The sequence below is a fragment of the Mesoplodon bidens genome (genome assembly GCF_964165515.1).
Source record: "Mesoplodon bidens genome assembly, chromosome: 19".
In the NCBI taxonomy this organism is placed as follows: Eukaryota; Metazoa; Chordata; class Mammalia; order Artiodactyla; family Ziphiidae; genus Mesoplodon; species Mesoplodon bidens.
Window position 1 is genome coordinate 48,210,486 of NC_138179.1, and position 12,889 is coordinate 48,223,374.

At 54.1% G+C, this 12,889-nt stretch overlaps 1 protein-coding gene across 10 annotated transcripts in view; it reads right to left on the reverse strand.

Annotated features, from left to right (window-relative positions):
• Positions 1 to 343: 343 nt before the first annotated feature.
• The window catches only part of MAPT (microtubule associated protein tau), a 100,777-nt gene continuing 88,231 nt past the window's right edge, over positions 344 to 12,889 (reverse strand). For 7 of the 10 annotated variants that reach the window (XM_081218143.1, XM_081218142.1, XM_081218141.1 and 4 more), the window contains 4 exons: positions 11,351 to 11,443; positions 7,297 to 7,378; positions 5,251 to 5,363; positions 344 to 983 (listed from right to left, as the gene is read on the reverse strand). In XM_081218143.1, coding sequence (XP_081074269.1) covers positions 768 to 983; positions 5,251 to 5,363; positions 7,297 to 7,378; positions 11,351 to 11,443 — 504 coding nt within the window. In that variant the 3' untranslated portion in view covers positions 344 to 767. The remainder of the gene's footprint in view (positions 984 to 5,250; positions 5,364 to 7,296; positions 7,379 to 11,350; positions 11,444 to 12,889) is intronic. The other 3 variants (XM_081218135.1, XM_081218138.1, XM_081218137.1) reach the window with 1 other exon arrangement.

Consider the following 12,889-nt stretch of genomic DNA (forward strand, 5'->3'; position numbering starts at 1 on the left):
CTGCCTTCTCCTCCCGCCACCTTCCTTCTCCTCCCGCCCCCGGTGGAAGCCCTTCTCCCTCCAGAGGGGGGCACGCCGACCCGCAGCAGACCCCGGGCCACCAAGAACCGGAGGCCACTTGGTCCGAGTTCGCTGTGGGCGGCGGAGGCTGTGCCCTGCCTGCTGCGCCTCCGGGCCGTCCTCAGCATCTCCTCCCTGAGCTCCTCCGGCATCCTCACGCCGTGCGCCCCCCACCCCGCCCCGTCACCTCGCCCTCCCCCCTGCCCAGCGCCCCCCCCCGCACCCCGTCCTGCTCCAGAGGTGGCCCTACGCCTGTGGTTCCACCTGTGCACCAAGTGCCGAGTCCCTTGTTGCCGCTGCTGCCTCTGTGACACCCCCAGAATGGGGCGCCCCCCGCCCAGGCCCTCGAGAGTCCCCAGAAGCAGCTTTCAGAGCCTCTCCTCCTCCCTCTTGCACTCAGAGGGGAAAAAAAAAGAAAGTAACTGCCCAAGGAAATTCTGGGTAGGGCCATCTTTCGTAAGGTTTTTAAAAATATTTTATTACGATTGGCCCGCCCGTCAATTTGGAAAGATGAACTTGGCTCTCGTTCCTGTGACCGATTTGGAAGTCCCGAGCCAGAGGTGAGCGACAAGCAGGTTACGTGATTGACCGATCTGTGAGGAGCAGCTGGGGGAGGGCAGAGGGCGAGGGGCCAGATCATCATTCTTTTTTTTTCCACACTCTCTCACTCTCTTCTCTCCACGATTACTGACCGCCCGGGGGCCTGATCACAAACCCTGCTTGGCCAGGGAGGCGGACACCTCGTCGGCGAGCGTGGCCAGCTGCGGTGAGTCCACCATGTCGATGCTGCCGGTGGAGGAGACGTTGCTGAGGTGCCGTGGGGACGTGTCCCCCGACACCACGGGCGACTTGTACACAATCTCCGCCCCGTGGTCGGTCTTGGCTTTCGCGTTCTCGCGGAAGGTCAGCTTGTGGGTTTCGATCTGCAAGAGAGGAGAGGGCAGGGTGAGGCGGAGGGGCCCCGCCAACTGCTGGCCTTGGGTGGGAGGGAGGTGTGGTGGGGACCACAGTTTCATCGTTTCCCAACGGCTAAGCTGCTGCAGGGTCCTGGTCACCTGCCAGCCAGCCTCCCAGGCCCCCTCTCCAGAGGCAGCGACCACTGTGAGTTTCTTGCGTACCCTTCCAGAGATAGGCCACCACACATGCAAACGTGTATGTGTGAGTAGAGGGGAAAAAATACCATACATAAGGCAACGACAACCACAAGCTTCACACTCTGGTGTTTAGACTTAACACCTTGCATTGTCATCAGTACATAGCTCCCTCACTGCTCGCTGAGGGCTGTGTGGTTTCCTGTCACAGCAGATGGACCAAAATGTATCCACGCCCCTGTGGGTGGATACTTAGGTCGTTCCAGTCTTTTGCTCTCACGGACAATGCTGTGTTTGAATAACCTTGTAGGCATATCATTTCACACGTGTACTGTAAGTGTATCCCAGAAGTGGAATGTGCGCGTTTTATTTTGACACACACACATTGCCAAATTGCAAATGAAAGTGTGGAAGGAGAGGCTGGAGGAGATTCAGGGATGGGGCCGGAGCCCCTGCCGCCCAGCTGTGAGCCACACACGTGCCTCCCCTTTGCCAGTGACTGATGAGGATGCTGGAGGTGGTAGCAGCTGTGGGCAGCCCTGGCAGGTAGACTAGAAAACACGGTGCAACAACGCCCTTTTGAGCGTAGGGCATCGTTCCAAAACATACAAACAGCTCATACAACTCCATCAGAAGAACAACCCAATCAAAAGTAGGCAGAAGACGTAAATAGACATTTCTCCAATAGACGACGTACAGATGGCCAACAGGCACATGAAAAAATGCTCAGGCTGATTATTAGAGAAATGCAAGTCGAAACCACATGAGGTAACACTCACTCCAGTCAGAACAGCCATCATCAGAAAGTCTACAACTAAAATAGAGTTGCTATATGATCCAGCAATCCCACTCCTGGGCACATACCCAGACAAAACTGTAATTCAAAAAGACACATGCACCCCTATGTTCACAGCCGCACTATTCACAATAGCCAAGACGTGGAAACAACCTAAGTGTCCATCGACAGATGAATGGATAAAAAGGATGTGGTATATATATACAGTGGAATACTACTCAGCTGTAAAAAACAAAATAATGCCATTGCACAGCAACATGGATGCAACTGGAGATTATCATACAAAGTGAAGTAAGAAAGAGAAAGACAAATACCATATGATATCACTTATGTGTGATAAGTGGAATCTAGAATATGGCACACATGAACCTATCTACAAAGCAAACCGACTCACAGACATAGAAAACAGACTCGTGGTTGCCAAGGGGGAGGGGGCTCGGGGAGGGAAGGACTGGCAGTGTGGGATTAGCAGATGTAAACTATTATATACAGGATGGCTAAACAACAAGGTTCTACTGTATAGCACAGGGAACTATACTCAATATTCTGTGATAAACCATAATGGAAAAGAATGTAAAAAAAGAATGTCTACATGTGTATGACTGAGTCACTCTGCTATACAGCAGAGATTGGCACGATGCTGTAAATCAACTATACTTCAATTTAAAAAATTAAATAAGAAAAGCATACAAATGAACTTATTTCAAAAACAGAAAGAGACTCACAGACGTAGATAACAAACTTATGGTTACCAAAGGGGAAAGGGGAGGGGAGGATAAATTAGGAGGTTGGGAATAACATGTACAAACTACTATATATAAAACAGGTAACCATCAAGGACCTATTGTATAGCACAGGGAGCTATACTCGATATTTTGCAATAGCCTATAAGAGAAAAGAATCTGAGAAACAATATATATATGTATGGATGGATAACTGAGTCATTGTACGGTACACCTGAAACCAACACGACATTGTAAATCAACTATACTTCAATTTAAAAATAAACAAAACGTAGAGCATCCTTGACCCAGAGGTCTCGGCTCCAAAGGATTCCTGGGAAGCTCAGAAGCAGAAAGCATTAGCTGGAGATGCCAGCAAATACATAATGATTCTCTCCTGCTGAGTCCTGGAGTGGTGGACACAGTAATTCTCAGCCTGTTTTGGGTCCTAAGACCTCCTTGAGCATCTGGTGAGACCAGGAAAACGTGCACACACGCGTGTCTGCTCTCATACACACGTGACAACTGCTCCCTACAATTTCAGGAGTCCCTGGACCCCAGGCAAAGAGGGCCTATTGCAGGGGCATTTGAGTGTAGAGAAAAACCAGGCCCCCATTTAAGCCATATGCTGCTTTTGTTCACGTTGGGTTACTACTTTGAACAAAGAACTCTTCCATATGACTACAACTGAAAGGCCATTTTGACCTAAGCTTTGATAAGAACACTTACGTTCTTAAGAAAAATGGGACAGCATCCTGGGAATGTCCCCACATCCCCCAACCTGAAAGGAACTCAGGTGGTGGGGGTCCTATGCTCCACTGCTGGTCAGCAGTTTTGCTCATCACAGAGGGAAATAGGGGACTGAACACAAGAGGACCCTCTGGGACCAGGTCAGTGTCTCCTGGGCAGTGGGTAGGGCAGAGCCCACCCTTTCTGAGGCATCACAGAGATGAGTTCCAACAGGAGAAGTTCTGGCTCGGATTTGGCTCTAATTCATGTTCTTTGATGAGTACAAAGCTCCAGGCCTCCTCCGGGTCTCACAACCACCCTGGGACAGCAAAGTTTCCATCCGCTTTGCTGAAGGGGAACCTGATGCTGAGATGGCTTGTAGATCTTGCCTGGGTCACGCCTCCAAGCAGAGTCAAGACCAGAGCTTTTCCCAGGACACAGAACCTTCCAGAGTCAGGGGTAGAGGCCTTCCTTCAACTGGGAATCACCAACGCCCAGGCCTACCCAGACTCATTCCATATACAATATATTCAGTCAGACTCTCTGGGGGTGGGACGTGGTCTCTTCAAAGCTCCCCAGGGCACGGAGGCCCTGCATTAAACAGGCTCAGGGAGGCAATGGAAACAAGCTGGGCTTTTGCAGAAAATCTCATTTCCTGGGTCTCACTTTTAATAGAGACCCAGGCGGCACTGAGAAGTAGTCCTGCACCTGGGGAAGCCCAGTATGTGGAAGCCTGATGGTCAGGGAGCCAGGACCCCGTCCTCCCTCCGCCTTCGGGCGCCTCCATCACGGGTCAGGTCGGCCCCGAGGTCTCAGTTTGCAACCTGTGATCTAAGAACATGCCAGCAAAGGCTTCTCCAAAACTATGCTGTCGGGCTTTCACTGCAAAGGTGGGGTGTGTCTGTTCAGAACCAGAGGAGGAGGTGGTGAGCGTGATGGGGGAGGGGTGGTGACTGCCTTGGGGACCCTGGCGGCCTCCAAGCAAGGCCCGGCTGCCACTTCTGACCAGCGGGGCCCCCTTGGGCTGCACCGCTGCTCACTGCTGCGTCGGGTCTCAGTTGCCACACCCGTTCTGGGACATCCCTTCTCCCTTCACCACTCCTCAGTCAGCTGCTGGGAGGCACTGAAGACTGGAAAGTGGGCCACTTGCAGAACTTCAGGGCGGGCGTGGGCAGGAAACCCCAGAGGGCACTTCGCTGTGTTTATGCAGAAGAGAAAAAGTGCAGCCACAAGACGGCATTGTGCAATGGGCCCAGAGGGAGATACTGGTGTCCCCCGACCCCCACTGCACACAGACACCCAGAGCCAGACCCAGGGCCTCTAGAAACTGCAGGGAACACTGAGGTCCTTGGTCTAGCAGCCTCCCTGTGGACACTTAGAGAGGCTTTCCTGAAATCTGGATTCCAGCATCACTGTTTTGCTCTAACTGCCTAGTGACCCATTTAAAAGTTAGGTTACATTCCCGTGACTGGCTCTTGGTGACTGGGGCTGGCTTTGGTGATGGCTACTTCATTTTGGGGATGCTTGCCCACCACAGGGCATAGGGCAGTGGCTCTCACCTTTAACTGCACTAAAGAGTCACCTGGGGGCTTTAAAAGCTCCACTCCAGGTGCCCAGATGGCACCTGAGACCAATTAGTCAGAATCTCCAGGGTGGGGCCTGGCATCAAGTGTGTTAAAGCTCCCAGGGTACATCAAAGGGCAGCCCAGGTGGAGCCCCGCAGGCCTGGTGGTAGCTGAGAATCCATGTCAAGCCAGTCAATACAGGACCCTCAGCTCTCCTGCCGTGGGAAACTGGACCAGCCTTGTCCACCTGGCTCTGTTATAGCCTCCTCCCCACCCAGCCCCTTTACCTTTTTATGCCCTCCGCCAGGGACGTGGGTGATGTTATCCAGGGACCCGATCTTGGACTGGACTCTCTCCTTGAAGTCCAGCTTCTCAGACTTTACTTCCACCTGGCCACCTCCTGGAACACAATACACACAAGGGCACCAAGCCTTGAGTGAGGGCTAAGCAAGTGAGTGATCCCATGCAGACGCCTACCTTGAGGGGGAGCTAAGACCAGCTTTTATATAGAGTGTGGTTTGGAGCAAGTAGGTCCTTCCAAAGGGCTTGAAAACAGTTTGCTTTCTCTCTCTAATCAGGGTGCACATCAAATATTTAAGCAAACTCTTCCTCCTTAGATGATGCAAAGGTAGATGACAGCTCAGTTCGCGAGAAATTATTCTAAATTAGTTGGCTTCCAAAGAGTCAAGTCTTTCTATGCCAACATCCTATAAGCTACAGCCCTATCAGACCTCAGAATTAAACTAAATGGCAAAATGCACCCTTAATAAGGAACGGCCCTGACCCTTTCTCCCTCCTCAGACACTTGATGCCATGCCCAAGTAGGGGGCATATGGCCTGAGGAAGAGACGAACTACTTTACTTTCTTTGGAAGGATAAAGCCACTTAAGAAAGCTGCTCCCTTGGGACTTCCCTGGTGGCACAGAGGTTAAGAATCTGCCTGCCAAGGCAGGGGACATGGGTTCGAGCCCCAATCTGGGAAGATCCCACATGCTGCGGAGCAACTAAGCCCATGTGCCACAACTACTGAGCCTGTGCTCTAGAGCCTGCGCACCACAACTACTGAGCCTGCTCACCTAGAGCCCATGCTCTGCAATAAGAGAAGCCACCGCAGTGAGAAGCCCTTGCACCACGAAGAGTAGCCCCTGCTTGCCACAACTAGAGAAAGCCCGTGCACAGCAGCAAAGACCCAACACAGCCAAAAATAAACAAATAATTTAAAAAAAGATATCCATACTTTATTAAAAAAAAAAAAGAAAGAAAGAAAGCTGCTCCCAGTGTGGTAGGATGGTGGCCTCAGGAGAGGCATAGTTTTCACTGGGAGAGACTGAACACCCACAAGATGTCCAAGGGAGGCAGGAAGTAATGACACACTTTCTAGACTACGTTTCTGATGACCTTCTCTTCCTGCAGTCACAGTTCAAGTAAAGACCTCAGCCCTGAACAGGGGCTAAAGCAGAAGGCCCTGCTCTGGCCTTTCAGGCAGAAATTAGCTCTCCAAGATGGTAGCCAGTAGCCACCTGTAGCTACTTAAATTGCATTTATTTATTTTTAAATTTTAATTGAATTTTATCTTTTTGGCCACGCCGTGCGGCTTGTGGGATCTTACTTCCCCGACCAGGGATCCAACCCAGGCCCGGCAGTGAACGCGCTCAAGGCCTAACCACCGGACTGCCAGGGAATTCCCCAAATTTAATTAAATAAAATGTGTTCAGTTCCTCAACTGCACCAGCCACATTTCAAGTGCTCAGTAGTCGCATGTCATTAGTGGCTACCATACTGAACAGCACAGGTATAGAACATTTCCACTGTCTCAGAAAGATCTATAGACAGCACTGATTTCTATACGGCATGAGCTGAAGAGGGAAAAGGTTAGCATGGGGAGTTCCAACAGCATCATCTTCTGTTGAAGTGACACTGTGGGGGCATGGCAACAGCCCAGGGTCCCAGCTGTAGCTGGGGCAGTCGGTGAAATGCCCCTCACGCTGGCTGAGGGCCAAACTGGGACATCCACATTAGCCAGGCTTTGGGGGCCAGTTCAGGCCCTTTCCCAGCTCTACATACCCCGTGTGCAGCCTGCTTGGAGAACTGCGGGTTAGGGTTTAGCCCAGCATCTGCCCTCCCTCCTTATCTTGTCTTGGCCAGCCTGGCCCTGCTCAGGAACAACACATGGAGCCACACCTCCCAGGCGAAGCAAGTTCCACCCTTAACACTCTCCTTGATGGCCCATCCCATCTGTCCTTCCCAACCACTTCCGGAGAAGGCACCACCCCATCCTGTCCCACCCCTCGGGCCTCCCCGCCCCGTCCTTGCCTTCTACAAGGGCTGGCTACCTGGCTTATGATGGATGTTGCCTAATGAGCCACACTTGGAGGTCACCTTGCTCAGATCCACTGGTTTGTAGACTATTTGCACCTGGAGGAGAGAGAGAATGAGAGGGACAATAGGATTATTTTCTTGGGGGCGTAACGCAATGAAAAGCAGCTGTGTAAGTCCAGGCCCCGCTCAGACAGTGTTTTCCTGTCTGCCACGAGGAAAACACCCTAGTCAGGGTGGGAAAATGTGTTGGAATTCTGCCAACCTTGCCCCAGGGGAGCTGGGTCTTCACAAAACAAATGGAGTGCCTTCAATTCTACAGGACAAGGACCCTCAGGGGAAAAAAACAGGGCTACTTCCCCATTGTGCAGGGCCTACACCTTTGGTTTAGCAAACACTTACATGAGAAAAAGTTATTCTCTTTCCTGACATGAAATCCACAGATCAGGTTCAGTGAAGACAGAAAGAAAGAAGGGATCAATATGATGTTTGTGCAGCATTTGAAAACTCTTGGAAAAGCAGGAGAGCCATATCTGCTGGGCCTCTGAGAGCAGAGGGCGGTGTGGGGCTGTTAGCAGCACTCCTCCCAGGAGAAGCTTCACAAACCCAGCAGCCCACCACAGCAGTGGTGGCCAACGAGAGGGCCCCAGAGCAGTCCCACAGCCCAGTAAGAGTTAAGCACCAGCTGTCCTCCCCCGCCACCCAGCCCCACACCCCCCGCCCCCGCCCCCGCCCCCCTGCCCCAGGGCACAGTGTCCTGGACATTTTGGTCCTTTACAGAAAGGAGCAAAGCAACACCAGCAGGATGGGCAGGCGGCACAGCAGAAATCACAGGTTTAGTGTCTCAGGCAGGTTCAGCAGACACACGTAGGGGAGGCCTAAGGGCCTCAGGGCTCAGAGCCAGCCTGAGGGTCCAGCATTTGGTCAGGCCACACAGCCACCCCCCAGCCGCCTGCTGACCTCAGCCCCCCGGAGGAGAAACCCATGGGGACCCAGCATTAGCAGAGGAGTCTCCTAGAGGAAGTCTCTACAAAGCCATGGCTGTGAGGGGTCCCTGATGGTCCCTGAGTGACACTTCCCTCATGTGAGGTCACCTGAGGGTACAGGAGGCCCATCACCGTGGAGCCAATCGGCCCCTGCTCCCTGCCCTGGAGTCACCCAGGGGAGAGATGGCCTCGTGCCTGAGAACGGGGTTAACAAGGACATCAGAAAAAAAGGAGTTTTTACTTAGGCCTAAATCATCTGGAAGAATCCCAAATTACACTAGTTAATCAAAATCATACTGGCGTCTGCTGATTACTGATGGAGTTGATTCAGGCTGACAGGTGGACGTGGCCTGTGTGCGTGGGTGCGTGGAGGGAGGTGTGGAGAGCCCGCGCCTGTGGCCATTGGGTGAGTTAAGGACGGATTCTGAGCACAACGGGCCCTCGGGGGGGGGGGGGGGGCAGGGCTATGGGAACTCCCCCCTCCTTCCCTTTATGCGGCAGATGAAAGTGAAGGCTGGTGTGTACAGGCTTCCTTCTCTTCCCTTCAGCCTGGATTCGGTAACCAGTGGGGGAAAAGGGAGGGTGGAGCTGTGAAGAAGGGAGAGCCTGGATTGGCAGGGAGGGGAAAGGAATGGGGGAGGGAAGGGGAGGGGAAAGGAATGGGGGAGGGGAAAGGAATGGGGGAGGGGGAGGGAAGGGGAAAGGAATGGGGGAGGGGAAAGGAATGGGGAGGGGAAAGGAATGGGGGAGGGGAAAGGAATGGGGAGGGGGAGGGAATGGGGGAGGGGGAGGGAATGGGGAGGAGAAAGGAATGGGGAGGGGGAGGGAATGGGGAGGGGAAAGGAATGGGGGAGGGGAAAGGAATGGGGAGGGGAGGGAATGGGGGAAAGGAATGGGGAGGAGAAAGGAATGGGGAGGAGAAAGGAATGGGGAGGGAGAGGGAAGGGGAGGGGAAAGGAATGGGGAGGGGGAGGGAATGGGGGAGGGGAAAGGAATGGGGAGAGGAAAGGAATGGGGAGGGGGAGGGAATGGGGAGGGGAAAGGAATGGGGAGGGGGAGGGAAGGGGAGGGGAAAGGAAGCGGGGAGGGGAAAGGAATGGGGGAGGGGGGGAAGGGGAAAGGAATGGGCAGGGGGAGCGGGGTGGGGGGGGCAGTCAGGCAGACTGGAGGCCGGGGAGGGGGAGGGAGGAGGCCAGGCTCTGGAGTGAATCCTGGAGCCGGCCAGGAGGCAGGGAGAATCCCTAGGAGAAGGAACAGAGCCTGCCTGCTGGGGAGCCACCTCCCAGCTGAAGAGAAGAGGGGCCGGGAGCAAACAGAGGCAGAGCCCAGGCCAAGAGTCCACTGTCCCCAAAACGCCTGAGGCTGACATTGTGCTGGGGCTTGTCACCCCCCAGCCACCTTTCACCAGGAGAAGAGCTCTCTATGGTGGCTCCTACTGCAGTGGCCACAGGCCAAGGACAGCGCTCGGGGCCAGCCCGGGACATCCTGTGGCACTCTGCTGGGGTCACAGGCTAGCCCACCAGCTGGCAGAGTGCAGGGGGGAGGGGAGGTGCCCCTGAGGAAGTCCCTTGATGTCTTGGGCAGAGGGAGTGTACACCCTGCCCCCACCTTCCGCCTGAAGGAGCGGGGGCGGGGGGCGCTGACTGCAGCCACTGGACCCCACCCCTCGGCCCCAGCAGCACAAGCTCCCACCAGCTGACCAGACACACCAGACGCGAGTTAAACCGGAAAGCACATGTCTTTCCTTCTCTGGCCAGAGGCTGCCGTCTGCAGGGAAGCCAGAGCGCTGGAGTCAAAGCTAAAACAGCAACGTCACCGGGAGCCCACGATCACAGCCTGGGGTGGTCCCCACCCCTTCTCTTGGCGGAAGACGAGGTGGCATTGGGACAGGAGAGCAGGGACCGGGGGCACAGCAGAGATACTGAGCGGACACTGGTGAGGAAGCGTGAGTGAAGCGCCATGCAGCAGCCTCGTCAGTGGCAGAGCCAGGACCCGGCGCTCAGGGCAGGAGGCAGCGCGTTGCAAGAATAAACCCCCAGGTCCGGACGCGGATATGCGGGCCAAGGCTGGGCACTTCCTGGAGAGAGCGCCCCACCCGGGGGCTCCCACTGTCACCCCGGCACTGCCAGCCAGAGGCCAGATGCCTGCTCTCAGAAACCATCCTCCTCCCCAGGGGTGGACCTCAAAGGGTCTCGAACCTCCCGTTCCCCGACGTGTGTAAACATTTGCCTACAGCTGACCAAGAAGGCTGGGGGAGCGAGGGAGGCTGCGGAGAAGGGGGGCCGAGCCTCAGGATGCCGAGTCTGCACCCATTTGTCTGTGAACTTGGAGGATAACCGCAGAGCCGGTCAAGTGGGCAGGCGAGAATGAGGATGCCAGCCCCAAATCTCAGGGACACATCCACTGGGGACGCAGGGAGTCCGCAGGGACATCTGGAGGAGGCCGAATTTAAAAGGGCTCCAAGCAGCATTTCTGTCCACCCTCGGCTGCGGGCAGGTCCCTGGTGCATTTCTGTTGGGCTCTCTCGCACCTGGAGCTTCTGCCAGGGGGTGGAGCTGTTTTCAAACAGGAGCCGAGAGGCTTAAGAATCAGCTCATCCCTTGCAAAGGCAGAAGTCAAAGGCAAGCAGAGCACGGCCTCTGCTCTGAGGTAGGATGGTAAAGACCTTTGTGTCGGCTCGTCAGAACAAGCGGGCCAGCTGTCCCCAGTGGAGCCCCTTAAAGTGAACCTGCCCAGGTGACGGAGCGGTCTTAGGCGCTGCCACCTTCAGCCCAAACTCAAACGGGCTGTGGGGCTCCCAGCGAGCGGGGGTGAAGATGGGGCTTATGCTGTGAGGACCCAGCCACCAGGAACAGGTCGGAGAGAGGACCAGTCACCTTCCCCGTTCCGCCCACGCAGCTCTGGGGCACCCCTCCTGGAACGGTAGGCGCGGGTGTGGGGAGCCTGAGCTACATTTACCTGGGGACCCGGAGAGACTCCGAGCCTGAGAATGGTTTATTCTATGCAATATGCAAGTACAAACACTCATGCCACTTCTCAAACCCGGAACCGCAGCTCGGCGCAGGGATAGTGTGACCGTACTCACACTGCCGCCTCCTGGCACGTGTTTGATATTGTCCTTTGAGCCACACTTGGACTGGACGTTGCTAAGATCCAGCTTCTTATTAATTATCTGCACCTTTGATAGCCAGAAAAAAGGATGAGTGACACACCACACTCAGATGCATCTGCCCCGCACAAACTTGTCTGGCTGCAGGCCAGGGAGAGGAGGGCAGGGCTCAATCACACCTCCCCGGGAAGCATTCCCGAACTGTGAGTGGCTGGAGGTGGACCCCACCTTACAGCACTGGGTTTACAAAACGGATCCATCAGGAGGCAGTTCTTCCCTTTACATGAGGATTGCGTTATGGAGGCCCCCTCACAGAGCACCTCGGAGGCCTAAAAATCGGAGGCGAGTGTCCACCAGGTTGGGATGGAGCAAAATGGACTCAGTTACATTATTAAATGAATAAATAAAAGCCCAACTCTGGCCTCATTCATACACCTACCAGACCCCTGTGAACATTCACTGAGACCTTTAGGTGGCTGTTCTCAAGTCTGTTAGGTATTGGAATCGCCTGCAGATATATTTTTAAAATCCCAGACCTCACTCCTGACCTTAGAATCTCAGTCTTTGTGCTTATGAAAAGCACCCCTGGTGCTTGGTTCAGATGCATGGCTAGGTTCAAGAATCACGGACTTCATGGGGAGGACACAGGTGGTTTTATGGAGAAGATAAATCTGGACTCCCTTCCACGGGAGGCCTTGGCCTCCTGGAAGGCAGGGCAAGTGCCTGCCCGTCACCGTCGGCTCTCCCTCGTCCACAAACCACCAGGCGCTCAGAGGGAACGGAGCGATGTTCCCAGGGGACCTTCCCTAAGTTTTCCTGGGCAGCTGTGGTCCAGATGGTGGAGATCCCACTGTATTTCTGCAAGGCTTCTCCTTCTCCAGGCACCAGGGAAAGGGTGTGGGGCTATCAACATTCCAGGGGGGAATGATTTTTACCCAATTTGTCTGTGTATTTCATAGACAGACAACCATAGTGCAGACAAGAGGAGCTCAAACACTGCGTTTTGTCTGCTAGCGCAGGGATCACATCCTCGCCAGGTGTCCTCCATCAGGAGTGCTGGATTTGGAACCAGTGGGCCTTAGTTTCTATTAATCACAGGTATAAATAACTGCCAACTGAAGTTTCCAATGAAGAACCAGCACTGCCCTCTGAAATTCTGGAAATGGCACCAAGACCTCAGTTGCTGCCAGGTGGGGGCCACTGCCCCTGAGGCCCAGGGGCAGCTTTTAGAGCAGCTGTGGCTGGGGGGTCAGAGCCGGGGCCTGGTTCATCTAGGGTGAAGGGCCCCAAATCTGACCCAAGAGCCAGAGGCGGCCATCAAGGGGTCCACAGGTCCTCAGCCAAAGGAGGAAATAAGTACATGATAGCAAAATCTGTCCGTCCTACATTTTGGTTTTAAAAATGGCCTTTCCCCCAATAAAATTAAAAATAAAAATGAAAATAAAATGGCCTTTGCTTTATTACATTATTAATTATTAAATTACATTGATAGGAGATATTATTTTTAGATGTCCT